Source organism: Quercus suber, unplaced genomic scaffold (assembly GCF_002906115.3).
Source record: "Quercus suber isolate HL8 unplaced genomic scaffold, Cork oak 2.0 scaffold_868, whole genome shotgun sequence".
In the NCBI taxonomy this organism is placed as follows: Eukaryota; Viridiplantae; Streptophyta; class Magnoliopsida; order Fagales; family Fagaceae; genus Quercus; species Quercus suber.
Window position 1 is genome coordinate 3,263 of NW_027070298.1, and position 17,146 is coordinate 20,408.

The 17,146-nt window shown below is 34.6% G+C and overlaps 1 protein-coding gene, 1 long non-coding RNA gene and 1 pseudogene across 2 annotated transcripts; 2 read left to right on the plus strand and 1 right to left on the minus strand.

The window, feature by feature from the left end:
- The first annotated feature begins 755 nt into the window (after positions 1 to 755).
- On the plus strand, positions 756 to 2,151 carry LOC112022278 (flavonol sulfotransferase-like; annotated as a pseudogene).
- A 3,932-nt stretch (positions 2,152 to 6,083) lies between these two features.
- LOC136065166 (uncharacterized) lies at positions 6,084 to 8,143 on the plus strand. Its single transcript, XR_010626792.1, has 3 exons — positions 6,084 to 6,331; positions 7,311 to 7,358; positions 7,659 to 8,143. It is a non-coding gene; the product is annotated as an uncharacterized LOC136065166 (long non-coding RNA).
- Positions 8,144 to 9,300: 1,157 nt separating this feature from the next.
- On the minus strand, positions 9,301 to 13,139 carry LOC136065161 (uncharacterized). The gene is made up of 3 exons (XM_065767944.1): positions 13,018 to 13,139; positions 10,574 to 12,039; positions 9,301 to 10,293 (listed from the first exon to the last, which is right to left on the minus strand). Exons 2-3 carry the CDS (start codon positions 10,925 to 10,927, stop codon positions 9,301 to 9,303), a joined length of 1,347 nt encoding a protein of 448 aa, XP_065624016.1. The 5' UTR covers positions 10,928 to 12,039; positions 13,018 to 13,139.
- Between the last annotated feature and the right edge of the window lie 4,007 nt (positions 13,140 to 17,146).

A 17,146-nucleotide genomic window follows, 5' to 3' on the forward strand; every position in this document is an offset into this window, starting at 1 on the left:
ATGCATGGTTGCTATTAACAACTGGCTTTTTCAACGTATTTGCGTCTGCGAAATTAGAATTTATACTCTTCATCTCTTTATACTACCTCAAAAAACATATACACTAAATCCTTTCTAACTTTTCATGGTTAAAATCTTCTTTTTTGAAAGGTTTGGTGAAAATATATACATACAAAAGAATCGGTTTTTGGGAGTAAAACCGGATTTTTTTAGAAAATAACTATAAACCCTAACAATATCATTAGTTAGGCAATGTTTGAAACATATTTGGTTTCTAACAATTTGAGTGTGAGACACTCGATTTCGCCCTGTGAAAATGCACTTGGAAATCGAGTGTCTCAAACTTGAGTTTGAAATCGAGTGTAAGACACTCGATTTTCAAGTGCATTTTCGCAGGGCAAAATCGAGTATTTCACACTCGATTTGTTAGAAACCAAATATGTTTCAAAGCTTGCCTTACTAATAAAATAGTTTGAGAGATTTTGTTATTTTTAATAAAATCCGGTAAAACCTCCTGATTAACCTTTTTTTTATTATTTTTTTTATCTTACTGAAATGAGATCTTAACTTTTGGGGCTGGGAACTGTGCTTGTTTTGGAACTTTGCGGACAAGCTTTATTCGAAAGATTAAAGTAGGACCCTTGGTTATGTCTACTAGCTAGGACATGTGACTATTTTTGAAATGACATCTAAATTTTCTTTGAATGAGGACAGGAAACTTTAGAGATCTTATCCAATAGTCTTGAAATGGGAGGCTTGAAATGCATACAATGAAGAACTCTACTTGCTATGTATAATGATTTCTTTCTTTATCATTCACGTATACATGCATTTCCAATATATTTCCAGCTAGTTTTGCTTTCTACCATTGGAATCCTCCTCTTCCAAAATGAATCATGGTTCAAAAAGTAATGAGGCAGAAGAGTACAAGTCTGATCCAAAAACCAGTAACAAATTAGAAGAAATCATGTCAACCGTCCCAAAAAGAAAAGGTGCTTGGCTCATGTTTAATGATCTTTATCTGTACGAAGGTTTTTGGTGCAGTTCATTCCAGTTGGAAGGAATCTTGCGTGCTCAAGACCATTTCAAGCCTCAAACCAACGACGTGATCTTGAGTAGCACTCCGAAATCTGGCACAACTTGGCTTAAAGCTCTGGCTTTTGCCATCACGACACGATCTCGTGTCGATGAGTCTACAAACCCTTTACTCACAAGATTGGCACATGATTGTGTGCCCTTCTTGGAGTTTAAACTTCACTCAAGCCCACAAAAATTGAATCTAGATGTTCCCTTGTGGCCACCCACATCCCTTACACCTCCTTACCAAAATCCATTATAAATTCTGGTTGTAAAATTGTTTACATATGCAGGGAGCCAAAGGATGCATTTGTGTCTCTATGGCAATTTCATCACAGGACGCGTCCTAAGGGTGAGGAAGTCTCGGCTTGGGAAGATCTTCCTTTGGAGGATGCATTTGAGTTCTTTTGTGAAGGACTCACTCCTGGCGGACCATATTGGGACCATTTATTAGGGTATTGGAGAGCAAGTTTGGAATCGCCAGAGAAAATACTGTTTTTAAAGTATGAAGACTTGAAGAAAAAAACTGAATATTGGATAAAGAAAATGGCTCAATTTATGGGCTATCCTTTCTCCTTGGAGGAAGAAGATAAAGGCGTGGTGCAAAAGATTATGAACCTATGTAGTTTTGACTTTTGAGAACTTGTCCAATTTGGAGGTGAATAAAAGTGGAAAGGCAAGAGTGGATGTTGGAATGACGCAAGTTGGAGTCAACACATTTGAGTTCGAAAACAACACATATTTTAGAAAGGTAAAGTTGGAGATTGGAAGAATTATCTTACACCTGAAATGGCAACGCAACTAGATCAAATAACTGAGCAAAAGCTAAATGGTTCTGGTTTGACATTACACGTCTTACCTAATGCATAAGTGGTGAGTCTATTCTACTTTCATGGCTTCCATAAAAATGGTTGAGTGTTTATGTTTATTTTTTATTTTTTTTGAGAATCTATGGTTAAGTATGGAAACTAAATAATATGCGGCACCAAGGCATGTTGTAGTATTTCAAATGGCTTCCATTTCAGGGTTTCAATTTAGTTATATGCATTTAAGGCTATACATAACGATATGCTAGTTAAAATTATATTTCACTCGTATGTTACTTAATAAAATTTCTAGTTCATAAATATTCTAGAACCTCAATGTCATTAATTTTTCATCTCTTTTTTTTTTTATTTAATTTTTTTTTGAATATTATTATGGAGGAAACCATGAAATTGCGTGAAACTTTTTTTTTTTTTTTTTTTTAAATTTTTAGAAAAAAAATTGCGTGAAACTTTTTTTTTTTTGAGAAACAAATCGCGTGAAACTTGGTTTGACATTCAAGCAATTTCATGTCAAATTAAGTCCAATGTCAAGCAATTTCAATCTTTTTAAAATATCTACCCCAATTTTTAACTCCAATTTCAACCCGCCGTAAGCAATAATTTAACAGAAGATTTAAATATTTATGTGATGGGTTGACATTCGTTTTGATTAGATAGTTGGATTTTCATGTCAAATTCTAATCAAACTTGATCAACTTTGCTGTTTCGCTAGCTATAAAATTTTGGGATTTGCCAAGTTTAGCTTTAAAAATTGAAGTAAAGGATGCTGGAAAAGTTGATCAAATTTAATCAAGCCTGGTTAACTTTAGTCAACCTCGGTGAAAGTTTTCTACTATAAAAACTTCAATATTGGCCAGGTTTGGCCAATTTCACACCAAATTGAAGCAATTGATCCCGTTCAACAACTTTATTGACCTTTTGATTTCACCACAAAACTTTCTTTGCTTTGGTTCTTGAGAAATTTTTTGATAATGTGTGGAAGAAAAATTGGGTTAGCTAAAATCATTTGGCTTAGGAGCAGTATAACCTATAACGAATTTTGATGTGGATGCCTAGAATTGAAATGAAAAAGATTTCAATATATACATTGTATGAATTCGGATTACAAAGATGCTATGTAGGTGTGTGCTCAGTCCCATATTGAACATGTAGTAGGTAGATTAGACCATATAGACGATTATAATGAATACTAATTATGTATAACTTTTTTAGGGTGTACTTCATAAGTGATTAGCATTTACAATGAGAGCACTATCCTGATAACAAAGAATCCCAATTATGATCAGTTTGTTGAGAGTATAGATAGATGTGCTTAGTGCTTTCTATGGGTTATGCAACGTTTGTTTACATATACAACAATTTTTCTAATATCTTTCACTACAAGAGATTATTCTATTTTTAACTGTTGAAATCGTTGAAAAAAAAAAAAAAAGTACATTTAATGGTTGAAATGACTGCTAGAACCACCACTAAAAACTATGTCAAGAGTTTTCTTTTTTCTACTATACATTATTCTATTGCCCGTTGAAAAATGTTTTCCACCTTTATAAACAGTTACTAAATGAGTCAAACTATTATTAAAAACCATTGAAATATATTGTATTGAGATAAGTTTCAATAGTTTGTAATGGTTGAAATAAGCATTTAATTTTTAAAAATAAATAAATAAATTTGGAAGCACTTTTTCACATTGATCAAAATTTAATAACCCGATTCAAAATATAAACATAAACATAAATTGTGCAATTGCAAATTGAACTCCATTCTCATATAAAATCTAAAACACTAGCCTAATTCTCAAGTATTCAATTAGTTCCAAGTTTTCAAAATGATTAATTAAAAAAAAAAAAAAAAAACTAAAACACCAGTCTAATTCTCATATGCTTCCAAGTTTTCTAGCACTTCTGCCGATTCTTCTCTTGCAATTGCTCCATTGTTTCTAATACTTCTAGCCATAGGTTGAATCCTTCAAATTTTCTTAAACACGATTGTGAAGAGTAAGAACAAAGACACTTTCTCATAAAGCACATGTACTGTGTGTAGCAAGAAAATATTGTTTCACAAGTAAGGGTCACAGAGAATGGAATTCTGGTTATCTATAATACGTGACCTGCAATACATGGAAAACATGAATTCTTAGTTGAATTATTAAAAGCAAGCAAGAGTAATGGTTCTATGCTATTAAAAGCAAGCAAGAGTGGCAACGTGGCATAAATAGCAAGGAGCAGCGTGGGCAGCCCCAAGTTATATAAGTTTATTATGGGCTGGACCATTCATTAGTAGTTTTACCTTGGATTGAATCCATATTCTTTTGCCCAGCTTTTAAAGGTACCAATTTAAGATCCGGAATGTAGAGAGTGTATAGAGAGGTAAGAAAGAATAAAATAAAGAAACTAGAGATAGCAGTTCAGTTCTTACTTCTAAACAATCAATACAAACTATCAAGACAAGCACACACTGAATTGGAATTCGATTTGGAAGTTTTGGAAACAACTGCTAGACAATGGGCTGTTTGACTTTACCAAACCCAACATTTTACTTGTCAATAGGAGTAGAAAAAAGAGAACCTTGAAAAAAAAAAAAATCCAAAATCAAAATAAAACACCAACAGGAATGTTTATGCTATCAATGGCCATCTTTTCAACTATTCCAAAATTAAAAATTCAGTAATTAAGATTCAAGAAAAGAAACAATCGAATTTAAGACTTGAAAAACAAAGAAATATAAAGATTGAAGGTTAGGTTTTAAAGGGGAATTAGAAATTAGGTTCATCAATGAACATATAGAAGATACCTGATCGGAGGGCTTGGATAGGGAAAAGTATAAATATATACAAGATCTAGATGTAACGATACCAGCATGGTAAATTTGAAGCAAAGCCAAATCAATCGAAGTCAAGAACTATGTTTGATTGCCGAGAAAATAGTAGAGAGAGAGAGAGAGAGAGAGAGAGAGAGAGAACCTATAAGGAGCTGAGACCACCGATTAGGCCAAAAGAGATTGGATTTCTGACTTTTGTCGTGATTAGGCTAACAGAGAGAGAGAGAGAGAGAGAGAGAGAGAGCCTGTAATATTAATATATATATATATATATATATACACAGGTGCATGGTGGTCTTTCTCCTCAATTTTTTTTTTTTTATAAATAAATTATATGTACATATTATTTTTTCTTTGGTTTATTTTTTTTCTTAGTTATTCGATAGTTGTAACATTGAATGAGGAAAGATTCAAACTATAATTCTTGTCATGACAAAGAACTAACTATTGCATTGAACTACAAGTTTCTTGTGGTATTGTATTTTTTATAACTCAAATTGTGCAGATTTGATTGTAATAGATTTTTTGAGTTTATTTGTGTTGTGTAGATGTGTGTTGAGTCTCATATCAAATGTTTACTTGGTAGATCTTTGATTGTTGGGAAATTTAGACTGTGTTTGTTAAATTTTAACCAATTTTATGCCAAACAGTTTAATTAACCAATTTTGATAGTCACTTTTAATTTTGGTTAATCAGACCACAAACAAATTTTGCTAAATAAACAAGTGTTGAAAGTAAAGAACTCAAAAAATATGGTTAAGAAGTGAAAACCCTAATGGAAAAAAACACCCAGGGGTTTATTGTCAACCCTTAAGGTGACAAATCTACTAGTAGAATTGAAGTGCTTACAATGAATTAAACCTATTTCTAATGCTACCTCTAGTAAATACTTACTAATATGACCATGCACAACTTCAATCCCATTATACTCTTTTACTCTTGACTTTGTTCTTGCAAGTATTTATTCTTTTTAATAATAGAAATAAATTCAACCAAACAGGTCATAACAGACATAAGTAAAAACGACATTTTCTTTCCCAAAAGTTTGGACTAAATGCTTACTTGTGATATTTACATATTGCGTGAATGGTGTACCCAAAAGGCCAAAACCTAGGAAGATCCTACATAGATATGGGTGTGGGTATGGAAGCAGATACGGTATGACAACATGACAATTTTTGAAAAATTAGAACACGAATATGGCAGGGATACATATATTAAATAAATAAATAAATATGGTTATATATATAAAATTTGGGGAAATTACACTTTACCCACCTGTGGTTTGCTCAAAAAACACTTTACCCACCCGTGATTTAAAAAATAACACTTTGCCTACCTGTGGTCTAATCCGTTAACCAAACGTTTACCCACCTTTGTCTTGCTGTTACTCTAACACTATTCCACTAAAAAAAACAATAGCAATTGAATCAAAACACTTTCCTGAGAAAAAAAAAGCTTCCTTTTACCCGTACATTGCTGTTCGAGATTGTGATCCACTCCCTTAAGATGAACCCGTGAAACTCTCAGCATCAAGAGAAGAAGGCAGTCCTATCAAAACCCATGTGAAGGATATTGAAGATTTTCTCTCTTGATTTAAACAACAGGTACGATTTTGATTGTTAGGGTTCTTTGATTTCTTTTTCAAAAATTGCTGGTACATTTTTTGCATCTGGGTAGTTTTCGTTTACTGTGGATTCTACAACAACAACAACAGCAGTTGATTCTGCAGCAACGGCTGGGGCGGCAGTGATGATTGTCGTATTGGGGTTGTGGGCGGTAAGGGTAGCGGGGCTGCTGCTGTTGGGGTTTGGCGGTGGCCGGTGTGGTGGTTGTGGGAATTGGGGTGGTGGTGTTGTTGTTGTTGTTGTTGGTGGTGGTGGTGGTGGTGGTGATGGGCTTGGACGAAGGGTAAACTCTGTCAGTCATTTTGTCAAACAACAATATACAATATACATTTTTTTGCTGGTACATTTTAAAAGGTACAAACAATTCATATTGGCACTTGATACTCCTTTTTTTTCCCATATATTCTTTTTGGGCTTCAAAAATTGTTTCAATAATTTTGCTTTAAATCTATTCCATATCATCCTACGTGTGCCCAATCCCAAATATTAGAGTTCTTATGGACTAGGCTAATCACAACTATTTACGCGATTTATGGTTCTACTCGTTAATGCTTATAGTAGTCACTCTTATGTAGTAATTTTATATCTAATATGCAAATCCGAGATGTTAGGATGCTACAAAGTACTATGTTTTAGGCTATAATTAAAGTTACTATTGTTTGTTCACTTTCTGAATGTAAATAGCCTTTGTAATAGTGCAGCCCCTTGGGTGTTTTATGGTTCTACTTGTTAATGCTTATCATTTGGTAGAGCAATAGCAGTCACTTTCATGTAGTAGTTTTACATCTAATATGCAAACCCGAAAATGTTAGGTGCTACAGAGTGCTCTTTAAAGTTCCTATTGTTTGTTCACTTTCTGTATGTGACTAGCAAATATAATATTAACCTGGTAAGTCAAGTCTATGATTTCCTTGCTGGTTTTGTTATCAGTATTTATTTTCTTCGTTGTACATATCAGATCAGTGGAATGGAACAGACCAGCTTTTTATTTCAGCAATCTTCAAAGGTAGTCCTGAATCTACTTATATGAAGTAATGAGATAGGAAGCTTCTAAATGATTTCAGTGATAGGTCATAAAATGTTTTGATGCATGGTCAGAACAACATCCTAATGTTTTTGCCTTTTGTTAATCTAAATTTAGAAGGTAACTAGTGCATTATAATGCATCTTTTGCAATGTTGCTATGGCAATATCAAGTTTTATGCCTCTATGTGGATGCCTTTGTGAAAGGGGCTTTTGTTGTTACCCCATCATTTAAATCTAAAGATACATATTCTAATGGGAATTTTTTTTTTTCAAATTGCAGTAATTTCAGTGAAGGTGTCTTGAGCAACTTATGCAATGTATTCATCAAGTGGCACTTACTCTACAACAACTCATTTTTACCAATGCTTCAAAGGGAAGAGTCAGCTAGGGAAATGGAAGAAAAAACTACTAAGAGGGAAATAAAAGCTCGTGAACAATACGTAGAAGCTAGGGAGAAAGCAATGAAGGCAAGAGATAATGAGAGATTGTGCAAGCTTGCACTAATGGTGTCATGGGGATTTTTGTGTTTGTAATGTTGGTTTTTTGTTTTGCTTTACATCAACAAAACAGAATTTAAGAGATTTAGGTCTAGCATGATGGTTATGTGTTTGTTTTGTTGAGGTTGGTTGGATCATTGAGCTTAGTTCAGTGTGTAAGTTGTATTGTTTTGTAGGTTGAATGCTTAAATGGTCATTTTGTAAGTTGTATTGTTGTAATATAACAACTTTGGTAATAGAATCACCTGATTTGATTGTTGGTAATAAATTGATGGTATTTGTAAATTGATGGCACTAAACTATCATAACCAAACATTTTGGAATGTTCATAACAACACAATATTGACACTCTTCCATATCAGCTAACAACACAGTCACTCTGTCACTACCTGGCATATTGCCAAAACCTGATAAATGCAATATATGACCAAAATATAAGTGATTCTTCCATAGCAGCTAACAACACAGTCACTCTGTGACTACCTGGCACATTGCCAAAACCTGATATATGCAATATATGACTAAAATATTAATAATTCTTCCATAACAGTTAACAACATAGCCAATCTGTCATTACCTGGCACATTGCCAAAAGCTAATATATTACCAAAATATTAATCATTCTATCATAAATGGCACATGCCAAAAAATAACACAACAATACCAAAATATTAAAACCTTTCCACCTTGATAACAAGATTACAACCAAAAGTAAAAACATTGTTTGACAAAGACAGAAACACATCTCCCAACCAAAACATAAAAACATCTCATCTAGCTTCCTTCTAGTTTGTTGGTCATCATGTACTGCTCTTCCCACCAACCGGTTGAAACTTTGATGGTTTTGATGTTCTGCTCTTACCACCTATTGCCTTGGATTTTGCAGCACTTGATATATTGCCCTTTCCTCTAGTACCCATAGTAGTTCCTCCACCATTTATTTGTCTAGCTACACCAGCAACAGTAGATGCACCAACCACACTAGCTACACCAGCAACACAACTTCTTGGCTACAAAATCATAATTATAGACAAGTTAATTGATGGTAAGGTAAAACAAAAAATTATATAAATAAAGCTATAATACCTGGGATGATGATGGTCTAGAATCCCATGTCTCTCTAGGCGCATGAAAGTTTGGTTGACTAGATGAAGAGTACCAATAGGCCCTAGAGGCAGATTGTGGAGTTGAAGCTCTGTTAGCTGGTTGTGAGGATGAAGGCTGAGATTTAGAGGTGTTAGCAAAAGGTTGATATGCAGGTTGGGATGTAGGTTGAGTTGTGATTTGAGGTCTTGCCTCAGTAACATTCTTCTTGGTCTTACTTGCAGAATTAACTCCCTATGCATATATCACAGCAGTACAAGTTACAAACATATGACAACAATAATGACAGCTTACAAACATATGAAGCAAGGAATGAAGTGACTAGGGTTGAACTCTAAATATACTTACAACTTTATCCTTTTGAAGCCTCTGTCTCCTTTGCCATGTAGTCTCACCAGTAATGATAGCTTTGCAACCTCTTGAATTGTGCCCTTCTCTATGACACTTCCCACATTTAATAGTCTTGTTCATTCTAGATACCCTATATGGGTTCCTTGGCTCGTCAGGGGCTTTTTTCCTTAGCTTAGGAGGCCTACCAGGTGGCTTGTAAACATGAGGGGCAATAGGAGCAACATGTCCAGTTTGAACCCATTCTGATTGGCCAGGCATTGGTTGAATAATCTCATGGTAAGTTTGAAGATATGTTTCCCTTAGGTAGCAAGGATGCACATAATCTTCCACCTTCTCTAGGTTCTTAAAAATAGCAGTAATGCCATGTTTGCAAGGCAGTCCAGTTAAATCCCATATCCTATAGCTGCATGTCTTATTTGTCAAATTAACCACATGCCTTTCACGGTCATTATCAACTTTATACATGAACCTACCAGATGGAGTAGCACAAAAAGGTATGCTCTCTTGTTTCAACTTCTCTAACTTGTCTTGAATATTTGGACACACTTTCCCAACATACTTCTCTATACCTTTCCTCTTTTTATAGAGGTTGGTCATTAGCCTAACTCTAATCCACTCTAACATTGCTAAGATGGGCTTGTCCCTAGCCTTCAAAATCATGGAATTGAATGATTCACTAAGATTGTTGGCTAAACAATCACTTAATGCCCTGCAAGTAAAATGAGACTTAGACCATTGGGCAGGGTTGATGTCAGCAAGATACTCCCAAGCCTTAGGGTCTAGATCCTTTAATTCTTGCATTCTCTTCTCAAACTCCTTAATAGTTATGGCTCCAGCACATTTCCATAATGCATCTTTCAACTCTAACCCTTTGTAGTCAATTTTGAAGTTATTGTAGATATGCTTCACACAGTACCTATGCTCCACAGTTGGAAACAACATCTCAATTGCAGGTATAAGTCCCTGTTTCACATAGAATTCAATAGAAAACAATATTAGTATGGCATTGCTTTTACTGTGGCATTTTTGTTCCTAATAGAAAAGTGTGGTGTATACCAGATAATATTCCTACGGTAAAATCATGGTGGGCAAAACCATTGGGTAGGGTTGGTCATTCCTACTTGCAGAATAATATTAGTATGGCAATGCATTTTTTTTATTTGATAAGTTAAAAACAATATTAGTAATATGAATAATGAAAATACATGCATGTATTACTGAAGAGAACATACAAAGTTTATACCTTTTGCCTATCACTGATAAAGACAAAATTTAGTTGCTTTGGATTCCCAATATCATCTGAAAACTGTTGAAGGAACCAAACCCAAGAGTCCTTGTTCTCTTGTTCGACCACAGTCAAGGCAACTGGAAAAATATTATCATTTCCATCCCTAGCTGTGGCAGCTAGTATTTGCCCACCAAATCTTCCTTTTAGGTGGCACCCATCCAATCCTATGATTGGTCTACACCCTCCTAAGAAACCAACCTTCTGTGCATTATACCTTATATACATCCTCCTAAATTTTGGTTGGGAATTTTCATTCTCCATCTCAGTTTGCAAAATAACCCTACTTCCCACATCATTCAACCTTATCATCTCTACATAGTCTCTTAGCTTCCCATATTGCAACTGCTCATCCCCGGTAATCAAATCAATGGCTTTCCTCTTAGACCTATACACTTGACTCACACTTATGTCACATGGTGTTGCACACCCTCTACAGTCCAATTAGGGTTCTTGCTAAAATCTTGCATGTACTTCTTGGCAATATATGCTGATGTTACTTGGTTGTTTTGGAGGGTTCTAGGGCAGGTGCACTCAGGTATCCATGTCTTTATTTGGAAGGTCAACTCCCCACTAACTTTAGATGCATAACACCTCCACCCACACTTGTTCTAGCAATAGACAGATATCTTCTCTTTCTCATTCAATTTGAACCAGATATCCATAGGTTTATGTATAGCATATTCCCTCAATACCTCCCTAAACACCTTAGCATTAGGAAACTTCATTCCCTTACATAGCTTTGGTTTTTTCATTCCAGTTTGAACATTAAAAACCTTCTCTATTGAACCAATAGCTAGTTCATCATCATCAGACCCTACCAAACTTTCCATGTCATCCTCAACAGGTGGTTCAAGCCAATCATTTTCATCCACACCATCAATTTCCCTAGTATTATTGCTTTGTGGGGCCTCAATAGCTGCTGCATTGCTCCTTTGTGGGGTTGCAGTCTCCCCAAATACACCGTCATTAAAATTTGGCCCTTCTAGCCCTTCCTCCAACCAATCAAAGTCCACATTATCATTTTGCTCAGTTTCTAGCACTTCATCTCCTTCACCATCCACATTCACTTCTTCATTTTCATCCACTTCATTTTCAACAGCAAGTGGCTGTTCACCACCTTCCACATATAATACCAACCTATTTGTAGGCCATGCTATGTGAATTTCACACATATACAACACCTCAGCATCCCTAGTTATCATTCTTAAGCCTTCCTCTAAATTACCTCCAGGAATTAGGTAATGATATGTACTTGTATGGGGTGCACCATACTTCTCACATAGTCCTTGTATTTCGAAAAAACTTAGACAATCAGAGTCAACATCTTCATATGCTATGTTGCCACCTATATATTCTAGGTTTGGGTTCCACACAAACTTGCCACCATAATTAATCTTAACAGTCAACTTCAAATCTGCCATCTGCATAAAAATAAATGCTTAAATAAAAACGTTATTTGACAAAAGAATAAAACACAAACATAGCAGAAATAGTCAAAAGTGTTTGTTCTGTTTTTGGGAGACAACCACGTGAGAATGGACCACAAAGTCCACATTTACACATTTTTTTCTCAATACAAAAAGATTCCTAGGATCCACACAGAACACAACACAGCAAAGGACCAAACCACTAGCAACTTTTAGCTCATTAAACAATATATAAATTTCAGCAATTGAAATTTTCTACAGGTTCCTAACGGAATATGCATATTAAAAAAAAAAATCTTTGTTTTTTATTTGGGAGGCAACCACACAGAAATGGACCAATGTCTTTTATTATTATAACAAAGCACTTTGTAGTATCAACAAAGCACTTTGGGATTGGGCACTTTGTAGTATCAACGAGTAGAACCATAAATCGCGTAAATAGTTGTGATTAGCCTAGTCCATAAGAACTCTAATATTTGGGATTGGGCACACGTAGGATGATATGGAATAGATTTAAAGCAAAATTATTGAAAAAAATTTTGAAGCCCAAAAAGAATATATGGGAAAAAAAGGAGTATCAAGTGCCAATATGAATTGTTTGTACCTTTTAAAATGTACCAGCAAAAAATGTATATTGTATATTGTTGTTTGACAAAATGACTGACAGAGTTTACCCTTCGTCCAAGCCCATCACCACCACCACCACCAACAACAACAACAACAACACCACCACCCTAATTCCCACAACCACCACATCGGCCACTGCCAAACCCCAACAGCAGCAGCCCCGCTACCCTTACCACCCACAACCCCAATACGGCAATCATCACTGCCGCCCCAACCGTTGCTGCAGAATCAACTGTTGTTGTTGTTGTTGCAGAATCCACAGTAAACGAAAACTACCCAGATGCAAAAAATGTACCAGCAATTTTTGAAAAAGAAATCAAAGAACCCTAACTATCAAAATCGTACCTGTTGTTTAAATCAAGAGAGAAAATCTTCAATATCCTTCACATGGGTTTTGATAGGACTGCCTTCTTCTCTTGATGTTGAGAGTTTCACGGGTTCATCTTGAGGGAGTGGATCACAATCTCGAACAGCGGTGTGCGGGTAAAAGGAAGCTTTTTTTTTCTCAGGAAAGTGTTTTGATTCAATTGCTATTGTTTTTTTTAGTGGAATAGTGTTAGAGTAATGGCAGGATAGAGGTGGGTAAACGTTTGGTTAACGGATTAGACCACAGGTAGGCGAAGTGTTATTTTTTAAACCACGGGTTGGTAAAGTGTTTTTTGAGCAAACTATAGGTGGGTAAAGTGTAATTTCCCCATAAAATTTCAAAGCTTACAAAATTTGTTTTATAACAAAAATATTATTTTTTTAAAATTACCAATATTATTACTACTATTATATAGTTTTTTTTTTAAAATAAAATAAAGTGAGTATATGGTTATTAAAAAACAATCGTTTTATTTTAAAAATAAAACCATCATTAACTCATTTTCTCATTCTCCAAACCCATCCAGGTGAGAGCAATTTGTTTCTCACCCACTCATTGTATTTCATATTTAAATTTCTCATCTCATTTCTCTCATAAACATTCATCATTCTTTCTCACCTATACCCGCCGATTTTTGTGCTCACTCTTCCTCTACCCTTTTTTTTTCCCTCTTACATGGCCGCGTCCTTCACTATTCAAAAAAAAAAAAAAAAGGGCTGGGCCACGCGTGCAGCCATGTCCAATGCGTGTCCTGTGTCCCTGTTGTATCGGACATGGCCACGGCAGCCCAACAGCCATGTTCTGCTTTCCACGCCGAAATGCGCATTTTAAAAAATTGATGGATTTTTTTTTTTTTTTGGAAAATGTACATTTTTCCAAAATCTTTATATTTTAGTGGTATTATTTATTCTCATTTATAAGAAAATTATAGTTTAAATTCTCTTTTCCATAATTGAAAAAAAAAAAAAAAACTGCATATTTCCAGATAGTAGACAAAAGAAATGTGAAACACTAGATTGAAAAGAGAAGTTAAGGAACAAGAGAAAATCTCAAGTATAGATTATTTGTGTCGCGGAGGGACCAGATATGTCAAAATAATTGAAACGAGATCACATTTATGTCGTGGACACTATACTTTATCCCAAATCTGTATTCGTTGAGTATTATTATTATTATTATTATTATTTTAATTTGATGGATTCGTGGAGTATTATTTGGATAGTTTTGTGAAATAACTTTATACTATATTTTTTAATTTGTTTTCTAACAATGTAACCCCAAAACTGTCTTAGTGAACTTATACCATATTCTTGAAATGAGGGGCTTACATTGATGAACTCAAAGTGTTATTTAACTATGTATAATGCTGATCTTTCCCAATGGTATACATGCAACTACACATTTCAAATATATTTCGAGCTAGCGTTGTTTTCTTCCAATAGGATTCTCTTCTTCCGAAATGAACCATGGTCCATAAAGTAACGAGAAAGAAGAGTATGTGAATGCTCCAACGTTACGGGAAATTTTCAGCGTATTCTCCGCTCTAAGGCCACCATTATACGAATTATACACATTGTATATGATAGAGGTGTGTATGTACTATCTATTTGTTTTGATAGGGTAATTGATGTCAAAATTGTGTTTTCTTCTTAATTTTCATTTATACTTACTATGTGGTTCAAAGGTTTTTGTAAGCTGCTGTTTTTTTTCCCCCTACTTTTGATAACAAATAACTCCAATTATGATTAGTTTGTCGGGAGTATAGATACATTTATGGACTGTACAAGATTGTTATAAAGATACAACAAGATTGTTTAAGGTGATAGACTATGGTCAATGTATCATTATTTTTAGGAATATTTTAATGAGTGCCGTTGTACACTCATTAAGGAGGTTTCAAGAGGCACTCACTTGCATTAGGAACAATTGTTCTAGAGCACTCATTAAGTATTTTTGGGTCAAGTAGTGTCTTAATATATTATATTAACTATTCAATTGAAGGTTTTCTAAGATGTTCTTTGCCCAAAAAGTAGTATTAAAGCCTATGGTGGTGTGTGGACAAAGTTATCATTGTCCCTTCACAAACAGAGCGAAGATTGATCTATTTCACAGTTGGAGCAGGAATGAAATGCGTATACAGGCCCATAAAGCCCACACAGACAATCCTTGGAAAAAGACCCAAGAAAAGGAATATTGTCAATGGAGTTAAATAACAGTGTCGTGCGAGGTTCCCATGGACATGGAAGTGCGGGCTGGGTTAATTGATGAGCGTGCGAGGCTGACAAGTGGTTCCTATGGATAGTATATTAGAGACCCATGGATGACTTATTAATTAAGGTGAAAGAAAAAAAACCCATAGGTAAGGGGGAGCTAGTAGCACTTGGTTGAAACTCACAAAGAGACAGAGACTCACATGTGAGGGGGAGATTATTGGGTATAATGTGTGAGTGAAGTCTCACATCAAATAAGAATGATAGGAGGCGGTGATTAATATAACATAGTTAGGCTCAAACTCATAAACTTAATAAGCCATTTGAGTAAAATTGTGTCTTAATATGTTATATTAACATCTCAAAAAACCTAGATGGTAAGGGTTTTGAATCAATCATAAATGTTTATATGTTATACTAGCATCACCTTTATTGCATATCAATCATAAGCTATCATCTTTAACGGTTGTTAAAAAAGAATGATGAAGCTTATTGTGTCATTGGACTTATTGATGGTCCGGATGTGAGCTGGTGGCCTGATATGATGTGATGACTAGATAGTCTAGATTTATGTGATTAATGAACCACGTGGTAAGTGTCGATCGATTACCAGGAAATTTTTCTTGTATAGTACGTAATTTTATATACTAATTTGGATCTTATATATTAATAAGTGGATCTCACCCATATTTGCCGTTATATACTAAAAAGTAAAAATGCCTTAGTTGACGGAATCAATGAAACTTACATACATAATACTAACAAATAAATCATCACCACCATCATTTAAATCAAGAAACCTATAAAATAATGAACATCACCATTATCAACGATATTTTGAAATCATAGATCTGTTTTTGACCATGTGCATGCTTTGATTAACACCAATGTATCTACTTAATTCTTTAATGAATATATAAATTTTAAAAAAATAAGTCAACTATTGACAGGATCGATAATATAAATAATTCTTGAATTAGACATACAGTAAGTGTCAGTAACTATAATTCATCAAATACAAACTACTAAAAAAAAAAGAAAAAAGCACCACTATCCATTTGAATGCATCTTGTGACTGACGAAGAGGGAAAATTCAACATGGAGTTGGATTTCTTGTGGTTGATTGTTTCAGCTTTATTGGGTTGCTATGTCTTTATATTTTGGTTTCTCAAGAGAGTGAATGAGTGGTATTATGTTGGCATGGTGGGGAAATCGACATATCGTCTTCCTCCAGGTGATATGGGATGGCCTTTCCTTGGTAATATGTTGCCTCTCTTCAAATCTATAAGATCTGCTGACACTAACTCATTCATTTACAACCTCGTCTCCAGGTCTGTCTCTTTCTCTCTCTCTCTCTCTCTCTTCAAAAATTTGTTTGATTATGTTATTTGTCTTCAAGACCTCGACTATTTTTACTAAATAATACTTTTTAAAAATTATATTTGAGAAGAAACCAGTTAAGAAGAAAGTATCGAAGAATAAGAAGCAAGCTGAGAAAGAACTAAAGCAAGAAGAAGAAAAGAACTAAACGACATCTACAAGATACAAGAGTATTTAAGTTAGAAACTAAACGACATGTAGTTCTTGTTTGTAGTTTTTATTCACTTTCATCTCACGTGCTATAACCGTCTCTCACACGTGTTGTAACTGATTTACAAACGGGTTGTTGAGTTTGTTAAGTTTGTTACTCTCTGTTTTGGGGTTTTGGGCACAGAGGTGTATATAACCTCAAATAATGTACAGATTCATTTATCACAAAGATTAAGAGAAAGTTTCTCAATTCCTTTCTCCAATTCCCTCTTTGTGCAATCATAGAATTCTGTTATTCTTTTCTTTGTTTTGTTATAGCATGCTTTGATTAACACCAATGTATCTACTTAATTCTTTAATGAATATA

Coding starts and splice junctions, on each gene's coding strand:
- LOC136065161 (XM_065767944.1), bottom strand. CDS start 10,927: ATGATAAGGTTGAATGATGTGGGAAGTAGGGTTATTTTGCAAACTGAG. Junction 10,294..10,573: donor TTATCAGTGATAGGCAAAAG/GTATAAACTTTG, acceptor TATGTGAAACAG/GGACTTATACCTGCAATTGA.